Genomic DNA, 26,491 nt, shown 5'->3' on the forward strand with positions numbered 1-26,491 from the left:
AGTGCCTGCGATGGTGTACTCAACGACGAACCTGGGTGCACGAATGGCAAAACGTCATTTTTTCGGATGAATCCAGGTTCAGTTTACAGCATCATGATGGTCGCATCCGTGTTTGGCGACATCGCGGTGAACGCACATTGGAAGCGTGTATTCGTCATTGCCATACTGGCGTATCACCCGGCGTGATGGCATGGGGTGCCATTGGTTACACGCCTCGGTCACCTCTTGTTCGCATTGACGGCACTTTTAACAGTGGACGTTACATTTCAGATGTGTTACGACTCGTGACTCTACCCTTCATTCGATCCTTGCGAAACCCTACATTTCAGCAGGATAATGCACGACCGCATGTTGCAGGTCCTGTACGGGCCTTTGTGGATACAGAAAATGTTCGACTGCTGCCCTGGCCAGCACATTCTCCAGATCTCTCACCAATTGAAAACGTCTGGTCAACGGTGGCCGAGCAACTGACTCGTCACAATAAGCCAGTTACTACTCTTGATAAACTGTGGTATCGTGTTGAAGCTCCATGGGCAGCTGTACCTGTACACGCCATCCAAGCTCTGTTTGACTCAATGCCCAGGCGTATGAAGGCCGTTATTACGGCCAGACGTGGTTGTTCTGGGTACTGATTTCTCAGGATCTATGCACCCAAACTGCATGAAAATGTAATCACATGTCAGTTCTAGTACAATATATTTGTCCGACGAATACCCGTTTATCATCTGCATTTCTTCTTGATGTAGCAATTTTAATGGCCAGTAGTGTATATAGTTTGCGGCCGCAAGCTCGGCTCCAATTCACCAGCGGCAGTGGAGGGTGCAGCTTTGACAATGCCAGCCACTCGTGCTGGCGAAACGTCAGTAAAGTCATCAGATGAACGTCGGCCGAAGAACCCGAGACAGACGCCAACAGGCAGTTTGTTAGTCGTCGGAAAGGTACAGGACGGAGGAGGGAGAGTTATTGTCTGCGGAATGTTTTCGTGGCTTTCCCTGAGAGACTTCGTCACTGCATCTACCAGCAGGATAATGTAATGAGTGACGGAGCTCGCAGAGTGGCTGTGTGGTTCGAAGAGAAACAAGATAAGTTTACCGTACTCCCCTGGCCACTCAACTCCCTGGAGTTAAACCCAATCGAGAATCTGTGGGACCACCTCAATCGGGCTGTTCGCGCCATCGATCCTCAACTGAGAAACCTAGCGCAGCTGGCCACTGCTCTGGAGTCGATATGGCTCCACGCCCTTGTCGGTTCCTTCCCGAACCTCAATGATTCTCTTCCTGCACGTCCGCGCTGCACAAGTTGGTTACTCGAGCTTCTGACAGGTGGTCACATTAATGTGACTAGACGGTGTATAACACTGAAGGGACCACCAGATGGCCAACAGCGTCGCACGCCCTCGTCCCAAGAGACATTTCGAAAGCTTTGGAGTTCATTCCAGGACGCTGGTACACACAGTATGGTGATCAGGAAATTTACGCCACCATGATTTGAGCCACTGGTCTCCCGTTCCAGTGCCATAACAGAAGTTTATACAGGTTTATGATCTACATATCTACGTATGTACTCCGCTAGCCACCAAGCAGTGTGTGGCAGAGGGCACAATTCGCGCCAAAGTCATATTTCCCCCTTCTGTTCCACTCCTGGATCGCGCGAGAGAAAAACGACTGTCTGAGCGCCTCAGTACGAGCTCTAATTTCCCTTATCTCTGAATGGTGATCATTGCGCGATTTGAAAGTTGGTGGTAATAATATATGCTCTACATCCTCGGCGAAGATCGGAATTCGGTTACCAGCCGCTTCCGTTTAGCGCGTCGTCTATCTGCAAGTGTGTCCCACTACAAACTTTCTACGAGATTTGTAACGCTCTCGCGATGGCTAAACGCACCAGTCACGAATCTTGCCGCTCTTCTTTGGATCTTCTCAATCTCTTGAATCAGACCCAACTGGTAACGTTCCCATACAGACGAATAATACTCCAAGACTGGACGAACTAACGTATTGTAAGCAATTTCCTTTGTTGAAGGACTGCATTGCTTCAGGACTCTACCAATAAACCGCAATCTAGAGTTCGACTTGCCCGTTACTTGTGTAATCTGATCGTTCCATTTGAGATCATTTCGAATAATCACACCCAGGTACCTGACGGATGTTACCGCTTCCAAAGACTGGGCATTTATTTTGTTCACTTACATTAATCGGGATTTTCGCCTTGTTATACCCAGTAGGTTACCCTTACTAGTATTGAGAGAACTGCCAGTCATTACACCACACATTTATTTTCTGCAAACCCTCATTGATTTGTTCACAACTTTCGTGTGATACTACTTTCTTGTACACTACTTCATCATCGGCAAACAGCGTAATGTCGCTGTCAATATCATCAGCCAGATCGTTTATGTAAATCGTAAAAAGCAGCGGACCTATTACGCTGCCCTGGGGCACATCTGAATTTACGTTTGTTTCTGTTGAAGTCACCCCATTCAGGACGACATACTGCTCTCTGTCTATTAGAAAACTTTTTATCCAACCGCATATGTCATCTGATAGACCTTAAGCGCGCACTTTTTGGAGCAAGCGACAGTGCGGGACTGAGTCGAACACCTTTCGAAAGTCGAGAAATATGGCATCAATCTGGGAGCCAGTGTCTAGAGCCTGTTGTATATCATGCACAAAGAGGGCCAGATGTGTCTCGCATGACCGCTGTTTCCTAAAACCGTGCTGGTTTCTGCAGATGAACTTCTCAGAGTCTAGAAAAGTCATTATGTCTGAACACAAAATATGTTCCATGATTCTACAACAAATCGATGTCAGTGAATCTGGCCGGTAATTATGTGCATCCAATTTACTACCCTTTTTATAGATTGCTGTGACCTGGGCCTTCTTCCAGTCCCGTAGAACTTTCCGCTGTTCCAATGATCTCTGATAGATGACGGATAAGAATAGCATAGTCAACATATAATCTTACAGGGATACCGTCTGGGCCAGATGCCTTCCTGGCGTCTAAGGATCTTAGCTGTTTTACAATCCTAGATTCACTAAACACTACGTCAGCCATCCTTGCGTTTTTTCGATAATTGAAATGGGGAGTGGTGCTGCAGTCCTCTACCGTAAACGAGTTTTTGAAAGCTAGGTTTAGAATTTCGGTCTTCTATTTATCATCATCCGTTACATTACCTGTACTGTCAATAAGAGAAGGTATTGAATTATTTGTAGCGTTCATAGATTTTACGTACGAGCAACATTTTTTGGGGTTATTTTTAGACTCTGCAGATCAAATATTGCTTTCAAATTCGTTAAAAGAATCTCTCATTGACCTTTTGACAGCTCCTTTGGCTGAAGAAATGGGCGAGGAAATATTATGCATTTGATTGATTAAACGTAATGGAAAAGTGTCTAAAGCAAGTTGCTTGTGTCGCCAATCTAAAAAGCGCACTGGCAGAAGTACGAAGAAAATTTATTAATAGAAGACCATTACACGTTTTAATAGGCCAAACGAATGAAGTCACTAACACAATAATTAACCAGTCCGCTAGACTGTAGTTAGTATATTCTAGCTAAAGCACGAATATGTTGTCGACCTTCATAACCGAAATACTGTACTCTGATTTAAATCAGATTGCAATTAACGTTTGAGGACTGATGCTACGACATTTTTTGCAGTGAATAGAAAATCGCTTTAAAGTCCCTATTTCCAACAAAACAACGAAGATTTTTTAAATTCACTAATGGTACAGATCTCTATAATGTGTCAAAGTTTGTCAAAAGCGTGTTATTTATTTTAAACATGGCCCGAGTTTCATTAATTTTTCTTTCTAACAATGATATTTTCCGATCCGCAAAGCAGCTTCAAACTTGTCACGTAGTATCTGGGAGCCTATTGAACAAACTGGAATACTTTTTTGTTGATTACCAAAATACCTTTGTCCGCTTCCGTAGCTTAGTGTCCAGCATGGCTGGATGCTATGTGGAGGACCGGGTTCGATTCCCGGCGCAGCCAGGTGTGGGGAGTGTCCAGGGTGCATTCAGCCCCGCGAGACCAACTGAGGAGCTTCTCGATCGATTATAGTAGCGATTCCAGGGTCAAGAAGCCCGACAGCAACCAGAAGAACGGTGTGCTGACCACACGCCCCTCAGTACAGCATCCAATGACGCCACTGGCGGAGGATGACACGGCGGCGGTCGAATCTGACTGTCCACATTTACGTCCATACTCCGCAAGGCACCGTAAGGTGCGTGGCGGAGGGTACCCTGCGCCACTACTTGTCATTTCCCTTCCTGTTCCACTCGCAAACAGAGTACGATGTAATATGGCGGGAGCATAATCGTTCGGCAGTCAGCTTCAAATGTCGGTTTTCCAAAGTTTTTCAGTAGAACGCCGCCTTTCCTCCAGGGATACCCATCTGAGTTCCCGAAGCATCTACGTAACAGTTGTTCGAACCTACCGGTAAGAAATGCTTTCATGCCTTCCTTCAATTCAACCTGGTACGGATCCGAAACAGTGTAGCGTAGCAGTACTCAAGAATAGGTTACACAAGCGTCCAATATGCGGTCTCCTTTACAGGTGAAGCACTCTTTCCTAAAATTCTCTCAATAAATCGAAGTCGACCATTTGCCTTCCCTAACGCAGTTTTCACGTGCTCTTTCCACCTCATATCGCTTTGCAACGTTACACCCAGATATTTAAACGAATTGATTCTGTTCAGCTGGACAGTAGAGATAATGTATCCGAACATTACAGGTTCGTTCTTCCTACTCATCCGCATTAACTTACGTTTTTCCACATTTAGGGCTAGTTGCCATTCATCACAACCACTGTAAATTTTGTCTAAGTCGTCTTGTATCTCCCTACAGTCACTGAACTTCGACAACTGACTGTACACCAAAACATCATCAGCAAATAACAGCACATTGCTGCACATTTTGTCTGCCAAATAATGTATGTATTGAAAGTATCTAACCAAAATTGTTTCCTTTTTTATTTTGTGAAAATATCATTGATAAGATTGTTCTAGATTAATTATTCAACAAAGCTGCATCTGACTGCGTCTGTGAACTTGTTTCTTGCGCTCCTCCATCTTGCCAGAAATTCAACATGTATTTGACCTAGTAATCAAGTTTAAGAGAATAATGCCGTTTGTGCAATGGCATTAAGATGGTACTGGAAAATTAACTTTTGGCCCTGATGTTTACTTAATGAAATTATATCTTGACTTGAATAATGCCAGTTGCGCAATGGCATAAAATTAGTTATTTGAAATAACTTTGCTCTGATAACGTTAGTTATACCAAAATCGATTTCAAACCATGAACTGCACATATATATTGCATAGAGGCTTCATTTTCTCTACGTTCTTTCATTGGTGGGTAACTTTACTCTACTACTCATTTTCATATTCAGTACAAGCAAAGGATGTGGATTATGATTCAGGCTGTTAGACTTAAACACAATGTTGATCTCAGTACATATATATATATTGTTAAAATTTTAAGTCATATACAAAACCTATCATTTCCAACATTTTTGTAGCACGAATCACTCTTCAAAAAATTTTACAAAACGCTTACTGCGTCAAACCTTGGCCATATAAATCCTAACTCTGAACATTATCTAACAAAAACCAATTTGAAATCATTATATGTCTTCTCTCATTTACGTGCTAAGTTTGGTCAGGGGCAGCGAGCGTGTCACCACACGTCTGCTTCCTCCGGGCACCTACCTGTGACTCACCGGTTTTTTACTGCGCGCGCCCGGCTTTCTTAACCATCAAAGATCCTCTTACTCAAAGATATTAGACTCGTTCCACCTTGCGGTTGGCAACTACCGACTTTATTTTCTGGAGTTATCCTGATCAGACCTTAGCACATACCTTTCAGTATGTAGAGAACAATCGCTGCCCTTTCACACTTCCCTGGGTCACTCCTGACTATACCCTTGTCTCTGAAGAACACTTGCCTGTATATTCGTTACCAGCCTGCAGTGAGACACAGAGTCAAACGCTTTCCGGGACACAGAGTCAAATGCTTTCCGGAAATCTAGAAATACGGAAATTGCCTGTTGCCCTTCATCCATAATTCGCAGTATATCATTTGAGAAAAGGGCAGGCTGAGTTCCGCACGAGCGATACTTTCTAAAACCGTGATGATTCGTGGACATAAGCTACTTAGCCTCAAGAAAGTTTATTATATTAGAATTGACAATGTGTCTAGGGCCAGAACGTGGGACATAAAAGTTACCTTTACCGTACCAAAATACCTTACTTGGCAACCGAATTTTCGCAAGTTGTGTAACACTTTGCGTTTGATAAATTTAAGCTTTGAAAACTTCCCCCCCCCCCCCCAATTCTATCAGCACTGAACTAACAAGAAGACAAGTATGAAGTGTTCACGTTGAAATTCAGGTATGGTACAGATCTCTGCTGTGTTTCCCCTGTGGTCCTCTTTCGACTATTTTCGTAACACAGGTAAACTTTGCACGATTCTCCCACTGCAACGGTTCACTGAATACTGCCAGGTAGAGAGCTTTGCGCAGCGAACGTGACAACACGGTGGGAGGCTAGTCTACAGCTCCCACTGGTGTTTTGCCGGTGGAAACAGGCCAGCCACAAACTGTCAAATGTCAACTACTTTAAATCAGACTATAACTGTATAAGGAAAGTCTATATTGCTTTTTAACATTTGCGACATTAATAACATGGTTGTTTTGCATCTTGTTCCCCCATATTTTATCTTTTTCCTGCCGAAATGAGTCACGACATGGGGAAAAGCAAGCTGGTTCTAGTGAGGCGAGTAAAGTATTGATTTTTTTGCCATTAGCCACTAGTAAAGATATTCCACTATGCACTTAGATAAAATTAAACGTTGTAATATCGTTTCAAAACTTGGTCACATTATGTAAGACTATGACATGGTTAAATATGTGAATCTCTTTGTAGTTCACTGATTTGTTACTTCAAAAATACCAATACGAGGGCTATTCGGAAAGGAAGTTCCGATTGGTCGTGAAATGGAGACCACTGTGAAAATGAAAAATGTTTTATTTGCAACAGTTAGCTACAGCTTATGTACGTATTCGCTGTTCTAACTTAGACGTTTGTGATAGCGTTGTACCAACTTTCCAGTATCCTCGGTATAGAAGCCAGCCGCCATTGCTTTCCTCCAATTCTCTACGCTAATCTACAGCTCGTTGTCTGCCAAAATGTTGTCTTCATAGTCAGCGGTTCATGTGAGCACAGATGAAACCCAGATGTAGCCATATACGGGTTGTATTGTGGGTGAAGAAACACTTCCCAACGAAACCGCTGCAGGAAAATCTTCATTGCCCCTGCATAATGTGGCAGAGAAATGGTTTACAGAAGGAAAAACATGAAAGATACGTGGTCTGCATAGTTTCAGGCGAAATTTCTCACCAGGCCTTCATACTTGGCACTAGACGCTATTTCTACGCATCTTTACGTGCTCACCGTGCGCTCAGAACTGAAAACAGGCACCTGGTGCGATGGACAGGCATACTAGGGACACTGCCCAACACATCTGTGGAAAGTTTCATTTCACGACTGATCGGAATTTACTTTCCTTGTATTGGCGTGATTGTCTGTTGTTTGGCCTTGCTGGACTAAAACTTTCTTCTTTTGAAGTCAGACTAACTTTTACCTACCGGAGGTTATCAGATTTAGAATTTCTATCAGGCTTTATCATTATCCTAATTGTGTTGTAAATTTTCAACAGATTTAGTTAATTTTCTAAGTGACTCAAAAACTTTACTCCAACAGTATCTGAAGCATCTTACGAACTTCTGATCAGAGTCGTTTTCCTATCTTTTAGGTTAGTACAGCAATTTGTTTTCCTCGTTATCAGATAGTTGGACTATTGCAATTTTGTGATATGATGACATGGTTGGAGACTGTGGCTGTTATTTGAAGACAAATGTTGATGGTGTTGAGACAGCTGGTTGCTGTCTCAACACCATCAACAGTTGGACTATTTTTATGTTCTACTCAGAAGACTTCATTTGGGTTTTTCCATTACTAACATACTTCAGAACTACAAACTTGACTCTCTACTTCCAACGGTTGAAAGATAAACTTCCTGGCGGGTTAAAACTGTCTGCCATACCGAAACTCGAACTTGGCACCTTTTCCTTTCGCAATCAAGGGCTCTACCAACTAAGCTACTCATCCATGACTCACTACCTGGCCTCACAGCTTTACTTTGGCCAGTATCTCATCTCCAACCTTCCAGACTTCATGAAAGCTCTCCTGAGAAACTTGCAAGACTAGCACTCCTAAAAGATAGGATAATGCGGAGACAGGGTTTAAGCATACCCTCGGCGATGTTTCCACAATCAGCACATACGCCGCTGCAGAGTGAAAATCTCATTCTGGAAACGTTCCCCCACCCGTGGTTAAGTCATGTCCCCAGTATATCCTTTCTTCCAGAGTGCTAGTCTTGTAAGTTTTGCAGGACATTTTCTGTTAAGTCTGTCAGGTAGGAGATTAGGTACAGGCCGAAGTGAAGCTCTGAGGATGGGGCGTGAGTTGCGTGAGCTCAGCTGGTAGCCTGCTTCGACTCTCGGTCTGGCACACAGTTTTAATCTACCACAGAGTTTCATATCAGCGCGGAATCCGCTGCAGAGTGTGAAAATCTCATTCCCGTTGAAAGCCTGACCAATCAAATGAGGCTAGTTATTTTCACAATTCCCAAGTTTGTCATTATCAAGTTCATCTGTGTTTCTCTCTATTCAAATAAACTTCTTTCGGCTGTTTACACATAGGCTGTTTACTCGTGTACTGCGTATGGAGGACTCTTCAATAACTGCGTAATAAAATGGCTCTGAGCACTATGGGACTTAACATCTGAGGTCATCAGTCCCCTAGAACTTAGAACTACTCAAACATAACTAACCTAAGGACATCACGCACATGCATGCCCGAGGCAGGATTCGAACCGTGGCGGTCGCGCGGTTCCAGACTGAAGCGCCTAGAACCGCTCGGCCACTCTGGCCGGCAACTGTGTAAGGAACATCTATGTTGCTCTTTGACGTTTGCCACATTAATAACATGGTTGCTTTGCAACTTATTCGTCCATGCTTTACGTCTTTTACCAAAACAAGTAGCGATGGTTCCTTTGATCTGTACAGCTGTAAAAACCTTTCTGAATGGTACGAACGAAAACCTTCTGTCTGTTCCAGCGTTTTCGTACTGACCAGAAACAATGAAATGCAAACAGACTACCTGTTCCGGCCGCGCGGGGTAGCCGTGCGGTACAGGCGCTTTGTCACTGTCCGCGCGGCTGCCCCAGTCGGAGGTTCGAGTCCTCCCTCGGGCATAGGTGTGTGTGTTGACGTTAGCGCAAGTTAGATTAAGTAGTGTGTAAGCTAAGGGACCGATGACCTCAGCAGCTTGGTCCCATAGGCTCTTACCACAAATTTCCAATGACTACCTGTTCCTAAGCAGTCTGCATTGTTGTTGTTGTGGTCGTCAGTCCAGAGACTGGTTTGATGCAGCTCTCCATGCTGCTCTATCCTGTGCAAGCTTCATCATCTCGCAGTACCTACTGCAACCTACATCCTTCTGAATCTGTTTAGTGTATTCATCTCTTGGTCTCCCTCTACGATTTTTACCCTCCACGCTGCCCTCCAATACTAAATTGGTGATCCATTGATGCCTCAGAATATGCCCTACCAACCGATCCCTTCTCCTCATCAAGTTGTGCCACAAATTTCTCTTCTCCCCAATTATATTCAATACCTCCTCATTAGTTATGTGATCTACCCATCTAATCTTCAGCATTCTTCTGTAGCACCACATTTCGAAAGCTTCTATTCTCTTCTTTTCCAAACTGTTTATCGTCCATGTTTCACTTCCATACATGGCTACACTCCATACAAATACTTTTAGAAACGACTTCTTGACACTTAAATCTGTACTCGATGTTAACAAATTTCTCTTCTTCAGAAACGCTTTGCTTGCCATTGCCAGTCTACATTTTATATCCTCTGTACTTCGACCATCATCAGTTATTTTGCTCCACAAATAGCAAAACTCCTTTACTACTTTAAGTGTCTCATTTCCTAATCTAATTCCCTCAGCATCACCAGACTTAATTCGACTACATTCCATTATTCTCGTTTTGCTTTTGTTGATGTTCATCTTATATTCTCCTTTCAAGACATTGTCCATTGCGTTCAACTGCTCTTCCAAGTCCTTTGCTGTGTCTGACGGAATTATAGTGTCATCGGCGAACCTCAAGGTTTTAATTCTTTTCCATGGATTTTAATAGCTACTCCGGATTTTTCTTTTGGTTCCTTTACTGCTTGCTCAATATACAGATTGAATAACATTGGGGGTAGGCTACAACCCTGTCTCACTCCCTTCCCAACCATTGCTTCCCTTTCATGCCCCTCGACTCTTATAACTGCCATCTGGTTTCCTGTATTTTACCCCTGCCACCTTCAGAATTTGAAAGAGAGTATTCCAGTCAAGCAGTCTGCATAGCCTGATTTTTTCTTTCTGCGGTTTTGTGCTTTTCTTTCCCAGCGGTAAAGTCCTCTGTTGGGCCGTTAAACGAGGCAAAAATCGACGCGCGGCAGCGTCCTATTCGGCGCGTCGGTCGGAGCTGAGGGTGTGGGGCAATAAAAACATCACACGGCAGTTTATTGGCGTCGCGCGCCGCCGGCAGTCAATATTGGCAGCCCTGCGCATCCATCCGCCAGCGCCGGCTGCGTCCCTGCGGATTAGCTGGCGCGCGGGGAAGCCCCGGGGAGGCCAAGCGGCGAGAACGGGCGGGAGCAGAGGCGTAGCGAAGCGCCGCGCGGGTAATCGCGGCTAATGCTGGCGGTAGGGCAGGCAACGGGCGGGGCGGTCCGCGCCGGGTCACACACACACACACACACACACACACACACTGAGCAGGAAATACAGCGACACGATTGTGCCTTTGTGACAACAACAGCAACGGCCGCAGAGCGGCGGGTCGTTTCCAATAGGTCATCTCTGTTGCTCCAGCGTGCCAAATACAGCACCGCCACGTTATGTGCCCTCCCGTTCACACTGAAACGAACCGGGGGAGCGGGCAGGTACTTTACTTATTCTAAAGATGTTGCCCGTCTATGCAGCCACTCTGAGGTGACAAAAGTCGTGCAATACCTCCTAATGAAGCGTAGTGCAGCAGCTCGACATGGCAAGGACTCAACAAGTGGTTGCAAGTCCGCTGCAGAAATACAGAGCCACGCTGCCTCTATAGCCGTCCATAATTGCCAAAGCGTTGCCGGTGCAGGATTTTGTGCACGAACTAATTTCTCCATTATGTCTCGTAAATGTTCGATGAGATTCATGTCGGACGATTTGGATGGCCAAATCATTCGCTCGAATTGTCCAGAATATTCTTCCACCCATCGTGAACAACTGTGGTCCAGTGACATAGTACACTGCCATCCATAAAAAATTCCATCATTGTTTGGGAACATTCATTCCATGAATGGCTGCAGATGGTTCAAATGGCTCTGAGCACTATGGGGCTTAACTTCTGAGGTCATCAGTCCCCTAGAACTCAGAACTACTTAAACCTAACTAACCTAAGGACATGACACATATCCATGCCCGAGGCAGGATTCGAACCTGCGACCGTAGCGGTCGCGCGGATCCCGACTGTAGCGCATAGAACCGCTCGGCCACTCCGGCCGGCCTGCAAATGGTCCCCAAGTAGCCTAGCATAACCACTTACAGTCAATGATAGGTTCACTTGGACCACAGGGCCCTATCCATTCTATGTAAACACAGCCCAAAGCATTATGGCGCCACCACCAGTCTGCACAGTGCCTTTTTGACAACTTGGGTTCATGGCTTCGTGGGGGTCTGCACCACAGTCGAATACTACCGTCAGCTCTTACCAACTGAAACCGGGACTCGTCTGACCAGACCACGGTTCTAGAGTCGTCTAGTGTCCAACCGATATTGTCAACAGACCAGGAGAGGCGCTGCAGGCGATGTCGTGCTGTCAGCAAAGGCACTCGCGTCGGTCATCTGGTGCCACAGCACATTGGCGCCAAATTTGACGCCCTCAACTCGGTGTCGCGCATGGTGGTGTACTTGCTCCGTGGTTGCTAACCGTTTGTCATGCGCTCACCTTTGGTCGGAAATCATGAGTTACCCACCCATTCAGTTCGTCTTAACGGTTGGGTGTAAAGTGTTGTTAATTTCGTATGTACACAAGAAAATAAGCAGGGACGCTACCTTGAAGAGCGATCTCGTGAGTTCGTATAATAATGTCTGATGCTGCACTGGTGTGCAAAACGTAAGGACGATGATGTTTGGTTTATGGGGCACTCAATCGCGCAGTCATCAGCGCCCTTACAAAGTCCCAATTTTTGCACAGTCCAATTTTTGCACAGTCCAATTTTTGCACAGTCCAATTTTTGCACAGTCCAATTTTTGCACAGTCCAATTGTTGCACAGTCCAATTGTTGCACAGTCCAATTGTTGCACAGTCCAATTGTTGCACAGTCCAATTGTTGCACAGTCCAATTGTTGCACAGTCCAATTGTTGCACAGTCCAATTTTTGCACAGTCCAATGCAGCCTCTGACACGAATTATGATGATGAAATGATGAAGACAACACAAACACCCAGTCCTCAGGAAGAGAAAATCCCCAATCCGGCCGGGAATTGAACCCGGGACCCCTTGATCCAGAGGTAGCAACGCTAGCCACTAGACTACGAATTGCGGACAAACTTAAGGACGAAAGTAGCTTTCGCATCATGTTCAACTGCCAAGTACCATGGAACTTATCCTACAGATCGAAAGAACCGCTACAGTATAACACAGAAGGTAAAACAGAAATACTCAATGAAGCGAACAGAAATGACACTATTATTGGAAGACAATAATTACAATGAAGTTACAGCGATTGTTGATGGCCCCTGTAGATTACAAAAGGCGGGAAATGAAGTATGGAGAGCGATCGCCACCGTCAGCAATGCATGTTCTGCAATTTGGTCCCATGCTGGCCACAAGGTTAATAAGCAGTTCCTGTGGTATGGCGTTCCATTCCTCCACCAGTGCGGCTGGCAGCTCCTGGATGGTCGCTGGTGACAGTGAATGTGCTGGAATACGACTCCCCAAGGCCTATCACACGTGCTCGGGGAATGGGCAGGCCAGTCTCTCGTTCAAAGAGCTCCTCCAGCAGCGCTGTTCGATGAGATTGCTCATTGCCGTCCATAAAAATGAAGTCGGGGCCGAATGCAGCCTTGGAAAGTCCCTCATGAAGGAGTACAGTGTGACAATGAATTTTCCAGGTAAGAGTACCGCGTTAAAATATTGGGACGCCAATACGTGCGTGAAACATTATGACTCTCCACATTGTAACACCTGGACCACCCAAAACGATCATGTTCGACAATGCTGGGCGTACACTGTATGGTAACAGGGGGAATACGTGATGGACCTAGCAACATTGCGAGCTACGCAATTCAAGCTATTATCCTCACAGGTACAGCAGTTGGAGAGGTCTCCCTCATGCCCACCGATATATCCTCTCATGTTAAGTGACATGAGTTGCCGATCAAGGATTCGTGCATAATAACAATAAAAAAGGCTCGAGTTCAGAGAAGGCGGGGTAAAGGACATGGAGGGGGAAGGAAGAGATGCACAGAGATGGAGGGCGGAAGAAATGGAGAGAGAGAGAGAGAGAGAAATGGGGGGAGAGAGAAACAGAGGGACAGAGAGAGAGAGAGAGAGAGAGAGAGAGAGAGAGAGAGAGAGAGAGAGAGAGAGAGTGAGGGAGGGAGGGGGAGAGGGAGAGGGGGAGAGAGAGAGAGAGAGAGAGAGAGAGAGAGAGAGAGAGAGAGAGGGGGGGGGGGGAGGGAGGGGAAGGGGGAGGAGGAGACGGACAGGGAGAGGGGGAATGAGGACATAATGGACAGAGAAGGAAGGAGGAGGAGAAAGACAGAGAGGAGGAAATCACCAAAGCGTGGAGGGGGAGGGGGGCGAGGGAGGATAGAGTGTCGACAAATCTTATGAACGATTTTTCTACTGAGTTCTTCCATTATCAACCGCATTGTGAGAACTGCCTCTCTGGCGCATTCACCTTTCCTAAATCCCAGAATGATCGTCATGTAACAGATCAACGGTTTTCTTTTGTATTCATCGGTAAGTTATTCTTGTTAGCAACATAGATGCTTGATCTGTTAAGCTGACTGCGGTAATTCTCGCACCTGTCAGCTCTTGCTATCTTTGAAATTTCGTGGATGACGTTTGTCAGAATGTGTGCCAGTCTCGTGCTCCCTGTCAAAATTAGTGCTTGCAGTGTGACACGTTTTGAAACACACCAATGTGTGAGAAGAATTTTTTTTTTTTAAATTTGTCACCTGAAACTTGCTGGCAGATTAAAACTCTGTGCCGGACCGAGACTCGAACTGGGGACCTTTGCTTTTCGCGGGCAAGTGCTCTACCATCTGAGCTACCCAAGCACGACTCACGCCCCGTCCTCACAGCTTTACTTCTCCCAGTACCTCGGCTCCTACCTTCCAAACTTTATAGAAACTTTCCTGCGAACCATGCAGAACTAGCACTCCTGAAAGAAAGGATATTGCAGGGACATGGCTTAGTCACAGCCACTGTCTCCACGTGCGGAGCGGTTTGTAATGTATTAAAGTCCGCCGCCCTTCCCCACCAGTTAAGGGATGAGGTCTGACAGTTCACAAAATTTCACTGGTATCGGTATCTGCAAGGATGGTGGGCACATCTCCAGCGAGATTGAGGACTACCCTAATATCAGTATATAGGATACACGTAGCCACAATATGCTGAACTGAAAGCGGCGCGCCACAAACTTCACAGTATGGCGAATCCTCCCGCCGGAGGAAGAAGCCATGTGTGAAAGGGCTATTCCTGATGCGCAGTCTGGTAAGCAAAACCTCCTTCGAGCGGTGACGCTGACATGAAGTCCCCCGTGCCTGTGTGATCAATTTGAGCGACCGCAGTTTGTTTTTTGTCGCCTGCAACCATCCACTCTCCCAATGACGGATGACGCGTCTGTCAGAAAATGAGACGATGGCGTGCAACGGTATGGGTCATTTATGGACAGCACCACCCCAACATGCTTTCTTGGCGGCTTTGTCGGCCATGTCGTTGCACTGTATCCCAATGCGGCCAGGTACCCAGCAAAAGATCACCTCCTTGCCATGGTGTTGGAGCCGCTGTAAGGAGTCATGGATGAGCTGAATCAGCGGGTCTTTCGGATACATTTGGTGAAGTGCTTGCACTGTACTAAGAGAGTCGGAACAGAAAAGAAACTTTGTGCGGTGATGTCTGTGAACCCTCACCAGTGCCATCAGAATGGCATATAACTCCGCATCGTAATTCGTAAATTATTCTGGAAGACGCTCTTTAAAAACCCTGTCAGGGAAAACAGCTGAACAACCGAGAGCATCCATCTGTATAAATAAAACTTACTTAAAATAGACGAAAACAAAGTTGTAAAAACAAAATCTGGAACCGAGCGAGGTGGCGCAGTGGTTAGACACTGGACTCGCAATCGGGAGGACGACGGTTCAATCCCGCGTCCGGCCATCCTGATTTAGGTTTTCCGTGATTTCCCTATATCACTCCAGGCAAATGCCGGGATGATTCCCTTGAAAAGGGCACGGCCGACTTCCTTCCCCTTCTTTGCCTAATCCAATGAGACTGATGACCTCGCTGTCTGGTCTCCTTCCCCAAACAACCCAACCAACCCAACCCAAAATCTGGAGTAGAAGTTTTCTTGTACTGTGTCAAGCTTTAAATCACTTTGGGCCTCTGAAGATGCCAAGGCGGCAGTGCATTCCATCCCTGGCTTTGTCTTTTGATGCCGGAGAGATCCAGATCCTTGAGACGGTCTGTAGCACGTACACCAAATGGCTTGATCACTTGGGACCGATTCCTCAACAGTCGTTCAGAGGTGCGTTGGACCACTGAACTAAATGCCAGTGACTGAGGCCACTGTGTGGAAGGCCACGGCAGCGAGTGCTACGTGAGGTGTTTCTTTTTTCATGTTACAGCTAGAGGTCGCACTGGGGATGGTCGGTACCCGCGCGGTTTTAAGCGCCATGTCACGGACTGCGCGACCCCTCCCACCGGAGGTTCGAGTCCTCCCTCGGGCATGGGTGTATGTGTTGTTCTTAGCATAAGTTATTTTAAGTAGTGTGTAAGACTAGGGACCGATGTCCTCAGCAGTTTGGTCTCTTATGAACCGACACACATTTGAACATTTGATGGTCGGTACTCACGCAATGGACTCGGCGCCGTCTTCGTCGTCCTCTGGTTCGTCGTCGCTGTCGTAGAAGACGTCGTCCTCGGAGTCCTCGGAGCTGACCGGTGGCGGGGCGCGGGTCCGCGACACCACCACGTCCCTGCAACACGACCACCACACAGCCCGTCAACGTCGAGGTCGTAACGGACCGGCTGTACAGCGGTGCCTGAGAAAGTCCACCGCGCTCTCGCCGTGGGGCATCATTTCAGAACGTACACCTCCACCTGAACTGCTTACCGGGGAATTGACCTCATTACGAAGTGTACCGCAATGAAGAAGTCAGAAAACTTAACAAATACGAACACATGTTTCAATTTAAACAAAGCTTCGGTGGGCAGGCACGCAATTGATTGAGATCTCGCCGGCTATTACATCCGCGAGAGCTGAAAAACGCTCGGACAATGTTTCGCAGAATATCAGCGAGGGCCCTGAAAAACAAAACAGCATCAACGGGCGCAGTAGGGGTCGGGAGTCGAACTACGAACCTAAGGCAATGAGTCACGAAACTCCCACCGCTTTTCTGCTTCTTCGCTAATGCAGCACTGCAAAGCGGTTGGCTAGTATAAACACACTGCGAAACGATTGTGTGTTGCGTATATGGAGTTGAGAAGCAAATTCAAATGTTTACTACAAATGCAAATAGTATGAGGGTTGGAACTTAAGTAGTGGCAACTATTTATTCACAACCGATACGAAAGAGTTGCATGTTTGCACCTGTTACTGTCCTTCAAACTAGTCGCCAGCGTTGTGTAGAACCCGTTACCAGCGATGTGGAAGGCGTAGTATACCGTTAGCAGAGCCTGTTCTGTTGATGGTGCGAATGGAGCGGTCTACTGCCTGTCGAATCTCTGGAACAGTTCTGAAGCGAACGCCATGAAGTGGTTCCTTCATCTTCGGAATCAAATCAAAGTCACAGGTCCTGGGAGTATGGTGGATGGTACAGTACGTCCCAGTTCTATAGACCGAACAGAGCAGCCACAGCCCGCGCATTGTCGTGCAAAATGATGGGTCGGTTGCGCAGAAAGTGTCGCCGGTCCTTTCGCAAATCTGGTCGCAGGTGATGCTCCAAAAACGAACAGTAATACTGTGCACTGACGGTCTGCCGAGGAGGAACGTAATGCGTTAGGATAACACCATCAGAGTCGTACAAGAGAAACACCATAACTTTCATCATACTGTGGCTCTGGCGCACTTTCGACTTTCCCGGCGACCCATAATGACGCCATTCGTTGTATTGACGTTTCAATTTTGACTCGTACGATGTGGCCCATGTCTCATCCAGTGTTACAATACGGCGTAAGAACCTCTCCTTCGCGCTCATAGCGCTCCAAGTGCCTCTGAGCAGCGTCGTAACGCACCCATTTCTGCATTTCCGTTAAGTCCTGCGGAACCGATCGTGATGCAATTTTTCGCATGCCCATGCGTTCCTTCAGGATGCGAAGCACAGTCACATGCGCTAATCCCGATTCGTGGGCGAGCTCACGAATCGTATGGCGTCGATCACTGTCCACTAACGCGGCAACAGAATGCACTTCTTCTTCACAGATAGGACGACCTGCCCGATGCATGTCTGCCACAGTTTTCCGACCTTCGTTGAAGGCTTTTACCCAACGTGTCACTGTTCTGTATGGCAATACCGATTCCCCGCACGCCTCTTTAAGACCTTGATGCCACTGTTGTGCTGTACGACCTCTGGCACATTCAATCTTGATCCAGCTCCGTTGTTCCTGTTTCGAAAACATAGTGACACCGTTACTTTAGACCGCTCGCTCATAAGTGACTGTTTCCCTCGATTGTGCGCACGCCGGTGACGTGGGACGGGCGAGTCCACAAATGGTCGGAGGTAAATGTCAACAACGTGTGCTACCAGCGACAATAGTAGATAGTGTTTTCACAGCAGCGTTGCCACTATTTAAGTTCCGAGCTACGTATGTCGGAGCTTCGTGTAGTTCTTTAATTACGGGAAGGCTTTTTGTAAAATGGGGTCAAATAAAATGTTTTTCAGTTTTTAGGCAGCGTGGTTTCGATGACGGAGAGGCGGAAAGCCACTCTTTTTCTTCGAAGAGGACCAGAACAGTCTGTACTGGCAGATTTGTATAGGAAGTCAGGCAAGGCAAGTTCGTTGTCACCATAATGTGTATCTGTTCGTTGAAACTGGAATGGGGGAATTAAAGGACTGTTGTTGTTTGTCAGGGACAGAAAATCAGTGCAATACGATGCAGCAGTCGTAGCCGAAAGTGAGCAGGGGTTGGATTTTGGGCTAACTGTAACGCGGTGTAAATAAGAATAAAGTGTCACATGTGGACGTGCCGGAGGACCAAGTGTTAGAGACGGGAAAGAGAATCTGCAAGGGATGTAGAACATTTTGATACCTGAGAAGCAGAACAGACAAACATGATAGGTAGACGCAAGACACAAAGGCAAAGGCAAGGCGAAAAGGTCTTTCAACAGTATAAATGGCGGCTAACGTCCAAGAACTTAAAAATCGTTCCTAGTCTTGAATGTATTAAAATGAGTCTGAAGTCCGTAAAGAAACTCGCGAAAGGAACTACCGTCACCGCAAAGCGACGGAATGTACGCGCATGTACTCACAATTTTGAGGTTTTGAACTTCAAATACATCGCGTCACAGTTCATTTCTCATTTTATGGGCTCTCCACGATACAGGTACGACTCTATTACTGTCAACCGTGTATATTAAGTTGCACTCAGATTTTCTTTTTATTATGTCAAGGGATCACCAATTTAGTATTGGAGGGCAGCGTGGAGGGTAAAAATCGTAGAGGGAGACCAAGAGATGAATACACTAAGCAGATTCAGAAGGATGTAGGTTGCAGTAGGTACTGGGAGATGAAAAAACTTGCACAGGATAGAGTAGCATGGAGAACTGCATCAAACCAGTCTCAGGACTGAAGACCACAACAACAACAACAACAACAACATGTCGACGTTACCAGGAGTTGGAATATTAGTTTATTACATTTTCCTATTCCCGTCGTAAAAATCACCACCACCTTTAGTGAATGGGACATAAGGAAGTAACAGCATTAAAAACAATTTGTTAGTTGACATAATGCCATACTTCTGTTACTATACTCCAGTCACTTGGAGAGCTGGCATCGTGGCAGCTGTAACAGGGAACAGGGATGTTTTTTCTTTTCTTTTTTTTTTTCTTCCCTACACAGTTTTGCCGCTGTTTATCGTAGACTGTGGTCGAGCAGGCAATCGGATACAAATTATAAATGCGAAAGTTTGTGTGTGTGTGTGTGGGGGGGGGGGGGGGGGGGTGTATTTTACTCCTTCACGCTGAAGCGGTGGAACTAATTTGGAAGAACTCTGGAAAGGAATTACATTATACTCCGAGTTAACACATAGGCTATTTTTATAACCGTGGTGTACAAGATATTTATTGGTTCAAAGAATACAACACGAAATGTGGACCAATATTGACCCTTAGAAAAAGCTTGCCGCAAGTTCTGTGTGTTATACTTGCTATCTCGATAACATGTTCTTGTCCGCAGCGAGAATGAGATACGCGCGACGTATAATTCTGTTCGACATTTTATTTGGACGAGAAGTTTATTTTAAGCTCAGACGACAGTGGGAAAAAACATTGTGAAACATTTCCAGTGCAACGAATATTAACAGTTTTTTGGTAACTAATTGAGAGAAAACAGTAACAGTAATAGGAATACTAAAGAAGTCAAAGCTTATTATTAAATTCATGGAGTGCGCACTACAGCAAGGAGAAAGTGTCTCACAGCGCTCCTGGCGGTCAGCGCGCGAACCTTGTTGACATGCGACGGACGATCAGCTGATCAACTGACATCCGTTTCGGCTGACGCCCGACGTCACTACAAGTATTTACTCTTCTACTTTTGAACTGTATCGAATTTGTGGCTAATATGCCCTCCATAATATCTTTCAATACACTGAATGCACTGCTTATACAATCCTCAAAGTGTTTAATCCGTACTTCAATACAATCCCGCTTCATTTTATCCGCTGAGCGGCTGTCCTATCTTACAGCTTCTGAGACGCGCTAAGACTCACAACGGCAGTATCACTTAAACGCTGAACGACAGACGTCGCGCCTTTACGTGTAGAACGTGGCAGGCTTTTGTTGAGACTGGATTTGATTGTGATATGCAAGCGTATCCGCTGGTAACATTATCGCGAAATATAGGAGAGAGTGTCACAGAAATGATACAGGATTTGGGCTGGAAATCATTAAAAGAAAGGCGTTTTTCGTTGCTACGGAATCTTCTCACGAAATTCCAGTCACCAATTTTCTCCTCCGAATGCGAAAATATTTTGTTGACACCGACCTACACGGGGAGAAACGATCACCATGATATAAGGGAAATCAGAGGTCGTATGGAAAGATATATGTGTTCTTTCATTCCGAGCGCTATACGAGATTGGAATAATAGAGAATTGTGAAGGTGGTTCAATGAACCCTCTGCCAGGCCCTTGAATGTGATTTGCAGAGTATCCATGTAGATGTAGATGTAGAACAGGCACACACGTGAGGGCAGATGACATTGTTGCACGCACAAATACTATAAAATCTGCGCTGCAGCGAACTAGAAATTCCTTATTTTTCTTTCTCCGTCGAGTTAGTATGTTTGTTATTCCTTCACGCTAAAGCGGCTGAACGGGTTTAGATGAACTCTGGAATGGAGATAACTTATACCCTGAATTAACACACAGGCTGTCTTTTATTTTTTAAAAAAATCACTATTCCCGTGAGGTGGCCAACGTGAGTACTGTTCCCGTGGGATGGGTATCGTGACTAAACAGTCATCCACGAAATTTAACTAGCGAATGGGTGAATTACGTTTAGCGTAAAGATTTGTTTCTGCTTTGACAAATGAAATTATTGATGCCACGAATTTCTATCGTCCCATCAAACTTGCCTTTCCAGTTCAAACGTTTGCAGCTTCCTTTGAAAGTGGCCTTCTCGATCACTACAAATAAGAATCCAGGGCAAACGTTAAAAGTGGCTGCTGTTCATTTGGGCACACCACATTTTTCGCATGACAGCTACACGTTGACTGTTCGCGTGTATCGAGGGTCACAAATCTCTGCAAACAGTATATGCAGAGAACGAGAAGTCTCGGAACGTTGTTTACAGTAGTTTTCCGGCTCTCCATAGAGACCGAGACAATTACGGTGTTTTCCGTGCTAGGCATGTCGCAAACAGTCATGAAATTATTTACTTCCTTTCAAATGGTTCAAATGGCTCTGAGTACTATGCGACTTAACTTCTGAGGTCATCAGTCGCCTAGAACCTAAAACTAATTAAACCTAACTAACCTAAGGACATCACACACATCCATGCCCGAGACAGGATTCGAACCTGCGACCGTAGTACTTCCTTTCCTCGCACATTTTGTAAATTCGCTACTCCGTCGCGTAACAGTTTTTTTTTAATGTAAACGAGTAACTTGTGAGAGGCATGTATTCTGTCAGTTTCTCCCATCGTCTCAAAGTCTAGTGTTGTTCTGTTTCTCTTCTTCCAATGTCACACGGTTTGCTGGGCCGCAAGTGGTTCGCGCCTCAATATCTCCAAGAGATTCTGATGGTGCATGCGCGTGGATAGTGAGTTTCGGCATTAACAATTCTTCATAAGTCACTGTGTAACCATAGGTAACGCTGTGGGACGCAGCTACTCGTCTATAAATAGCAGCGCGAGACCAACAATAGGTCTCCGCCTATTTTCAGTTATCCTGGTCATTTATCCCTACAGCGTGGGGCCCGGAAAAATCGGGAACTTGCTGTAGAGTAAATCTAATGGATGAGCCGACCGACAGTACCCTGTACTCCAATTGTTAGCAGTAGCGTCGAATGGCGCCTTCACCACGGCGCCCTCCTCTCCCTTCAACAGAAGCAGCCGTGTTGTTACGGGATGTGACGCGATAAATGGAGCATCCACCCGAAGCGCAGGCAGAACATCTTCTCTCGCGGGTCGAGCGCTCGAGGCGAGTCGCAGATCGATAGCGGGACGGCAGCAGCAGCAGCAGCCCGCTAAAAGTTTCCGCCGCCTCGAGCAGATAGACATCTGTATTGAAAGCGAGCCGCGTCCGCGCGAGTGAAAGAGTTGCAGCGCAGGCGCGGTGATAGGGGGCCCCGTGAAGAGGAGGAAGAGGAGGAGCAGCAGCCAGTTAATCTCTGGCGAGATGACGGATGCCCGCGGGGCACGAGTCTCCAGTTGGCCATTCATCTCGGCCCCGGAAACATCCATTTGCTGCCCTCCTCCGGACACTGCTGGCCCCGCTGCGATGCGCTGGCGGAACTCCCCCCCCCCCCCCCCCCCCCCCCCGGCCACCAGCCGTCACCAGCAGGTAAACGCGCTCCCGTGACACTGCTGACGCGAGGTTTCTCCCCCACCCCCCACCCTCCCCCACTCCAATATCAGCCAGTGCTGGCGAATCAATGGTGGATGAGTTGGTCACAAACAAGGGGAGAAGTACAAGAGCTGAAGGTTTTACAGGGTGGCCCACAGGAACAAGTACAGTTTCATCCGATCATTATGAGGTTTATCGTATTTTTCACCAATATAACACAGATAACTCTTCTGCACACACTGCCATTGCTAAAAAGTAGAGTTGTGAAATTACTGTAGACTATTACACTACTGGCCATTAAAATTACTACACCACGAAGATGACGTGCTACAGACGCGAAATTTAACCGACAGGAAGAAGATGCTGTGATATGCAAATGATTAGCTTTTCAGAGCATTCACACAAGGTTGGCGCCGGTGGCGACACCTACAACGTGCTGACATGAGAAAAGTTTCCAACCGATTTCTCATACAGAAAACTGCAGTTGACCGACGTTGCCTGGTGAAACGTTGTGGTGATGCCTCGTCAAAGGAGGAGAAATGCGTACCAACACGTTTCCAACTTTCACAAAGGTCGGATTGTAGCCTATCGCGATTGCGGTTTATCGTATCGCGACATTGCTGCTCGCGTTGGTTGAGATCCAATGACTGTTAGCAGAATATGGAATCGGTGAGTTCAGGAGAGTAATACGGAACGCCGTGCTGGATCCCAACGGCCTCGTACCACTAGCAGTCGAGATGACAGACATCTTATCCGCATGGCTGTAACGGATCGTGCAGTCACGTCTTGATCCCTGAGTCAACAGATGGGACGTTTGCAAGACAACAACCATCTGCACGAACAGTTCGACGACGTTTGCAGCAGCATGGACTATCAGCTCAGAGACCGTGGCTGCGGTTACCCTTGACGCTGCACCACAGACAGGAGCGCCTGCGATGGTGTACTCAGCGACGAACCTGGGTGCACGAATGGCAAAACGTCATTTTTTTGGGTGAATCCAGGTTCTGTTTACAGCATCATGATGGTCGCATCCGTGTTTGGCGACATCGCGGTGAACGCACATTGGAAGCGTGTAGTCGTCATCGCCATACTGGGGTATCACCCGGCGTGATGGTATGGGGTGCCATTGGTTACACGTCTCGGTCACCCTTTGTTCGCATTGACGGCACTTTGAACAGTGGACGTTACATTTCAGATGTGTTACGACCCGTGGCTCTACCCTTCATTCGATCCCTGTGAAACCGTACATTTCAGCAGGTTAATGCACGACCGCATGTTGCAGGTCCTGTACGGGCCTTTGTGGATACAGAAAATGTTCGACTGCTGCCCTGGCCAGCACATTCTCCAGATCTCGCACCAACTGAAAACGTCTGGTCAATGGTGGCCGAACAACTGGCTCGTCACAATACGCCAGTCACTACTCTTGATGAACTGTGGTATCGTCTTGAAGGTGCATGGGCAGCAGTACCTGTACACGCCATCCAACTCTGTTTCACTTAATGCCCAGGCGTATCAAAGCCGTTATTACGGCCAGAGGTGGTTGTTCTGGGTACTGATTTCTCAGGATCTATGCACGCAGATTGCGTGAAAATGTAATCACATGTCAGTTCTAGTATAATATATTTGTCCAATGAATACCCGCTTATCATCTGCATTTCTTCTTGGTGTGGCAATTTTAATGGCCAGTAGTGTATATGTAACAAGTGTAGCCTACAGTAGTTCATCTAGCAGCTTTGCTCAGTTAATCTGCGTTACCTGTATATTATGTGTGTTGCATACCTATCAGGCGTAAGCTCATAACGATCGCATTCTTTACGTATGTGACCAGTATCTTAGCATTTGCCCCTAAAAACTGGAAGCACTTAAGTGTATAGAAACTGAGTGAGGATATATAAAGGGCCAGGTAACCTACAGAACGTTTTTGTCCTAGATAGGTAGCCTCCTGTCTGTTACTTAAAAATAAACAGAATTTAAAGCAATATTGAAATCGTCGATGTTCAATTCAGGTTTTATTCGAGAATGGTTGATTTGTAACGTGAAACAGAGGAATGCTGTGGTAAAAATGAAGGAAAAAATACAGATTTTGCATGTAATGCTATAAAAAAGCAATTTCCCCTACAAAAAGCCAAAATAAAAAGAAACCACAAGCGAAAAATATATCAAACATCGCTTCAAAACTTCGACAAGCTTATATAAAACATGTTTCTGTTACTCATAAACGACTTTCGCGTTTATCTATAATAAAAGGAAACTCTTGCCTTTGGTTACGATGAAGAACGTTTTGTTGATTACAAAAATGGCAATCGTTATATATATATATATATATATATATATATATATATATATATAACGATTGCCAAGTGCAGTTGACATGCATATATATATATATATATGCATGTCAACTGCACTTGTATCAAAAGTAATTCGTTTAGTTACATAAAAGCGCGGAAGTTACGGGATCACTAAGTTTGATTACTAATAAAATGCACCTTATAGAATATAGGGATATAAAATGCACAAAGGATAATACTGAATGATGTGTGGTTCTAATTATGTGCAAAACGAACAACCAAACAAACAGAAAAAACAAAGAATTCTTCGGATCCCAATTTCTCTTTTGCACATTTATTTATCTTTCTTTCTCTACCAATGCCACCAATACTACCTCTAATCCTATTATTTCCTCGGTCATTTACCGAGCGAGGTGGCGCAGTGGTTAGCACACTGGACTCGCATTCGGGAGGACGACGGTTCAATCCCGTCTCCGGCCATCCTGATTTAGGTTTTCCGTGATTTCCCTAAATCGCTTCAGGCAAATGTCGGGATGGTTCCTTTGAAAGGGCACGGCCGATTTCCTTCCCCATCCTTCCCTCACCCGAGCTTGCGCTCCGTCTCTAATGATCTCGTTGTCGACGGGACGTTAAACACTAATCTCCTCCTCGGTCATTTATGTTGCGCACCAGGACTACCGAACTGTGGCTTTGCTAGAGCACAACGCTACTGAAAAGCCAAACACAAGTTTATTTTTTAAAAATTAGAGCGCACAAGTCGTTCCCATCATGGGCGAGGCATTGCTCAAGATTTTCGCGGTCGTGATGATTTAGACCTCTGTAATGGGGCGAACAGCGGCAATCGGCCCGAAACAATGGGAAGTGTCACGTCATCCATGTGAGTACCAATAGGAAACCGGTAAGTTTCGGTTAGAAGATATATGACACAAATCTAAACCATGCTAATTCAACTAAACACCTAGGTATAACAATTATGAACAACTTAGGGGGTAGACCAGGGTGACTCTCCAGTTTGGAACCGCTGTTCATGATATTTTAAAAAAAAAAAAAAAAAAAAAAAAAAAAAAAAAAAAAAAAAAAAAAAAACAAGAAATTACAAAAATGACTTAAGACCTTTATTGTAGATCCTTAAGATTGTATTATATATTTCTGAAGTGAAAAAACTTGCACCCAGAAGACACTACACGACATCGACGAAAGGCCTTTACAGAGTGCGAGGGCGAATGGCGAGAGCACTGAACGCCACAATTTTCAGTCTAGGAGAAAATTTCGTGCTTCGAAACTAATGATATTGTCTACCCAGCACTTAGGAGTATTTAAAAAAAAACTTTTTAACAAAATGGCGGCACTCTGAAATAAAATTCATTTTTTTCGACAAAAAGGTTTTAAACAAACTTGCACCAAAAAACTAAATTACTATGTATCTCAAAAATCGTACGTTCTACGTTAGAATAAACACCGACTCACGATTTACAAAATGGTATAATGCAATTGCATGTATATTTCATGAGTTATATGGTTCAAATGGCTCTGAGCACTATGGGACTTAACATCTGAGGTCATTAGT

At 45.6% G+C, this 26,491-nt stretch overlaps 1 protein-coding gene across 1 annotated transcript in view; it reads right to left on the bottom strand.

Annotated features, from left to right (window-relative positions):
* The window catches only part of LOC124778185 (proteoglycan Cow), a gene marked incomplete at its 5' end in the record, with an annotated part of 288,452 nt that overhangs the window by 47,344 nt on the left and 214,617 nt on the right, over nt 1-26,491 (bottom strand). Inside the window, one exon of the mRNA XM_047253627.1 lies at nt 16,262-16,384. Coding sequence (XP_047109583.1) covers nt 16,262-16,384 — 123 coding nt within the window. The remainder of the gene's footprint in view (nt 1-16,261; nt 16,385-26,491) is intronic.

This window comes from Schistocerca piceifrons, chromosome 1 (assembly GCF_021461385.2).
Source record: "Schistocerca piceifrons isolate TAMUIC-IGC-003096 chromosome 1, iqSchPice1.1, whole genome shotgun sequence".
Taxonomy (NCBI): domain Eukaryota; kingdom Metazoa; phylum Arthropoda; class Insecta; order Orthoptera; family Acrididae; genus Schistocerca; species Schistocerca piceifrons.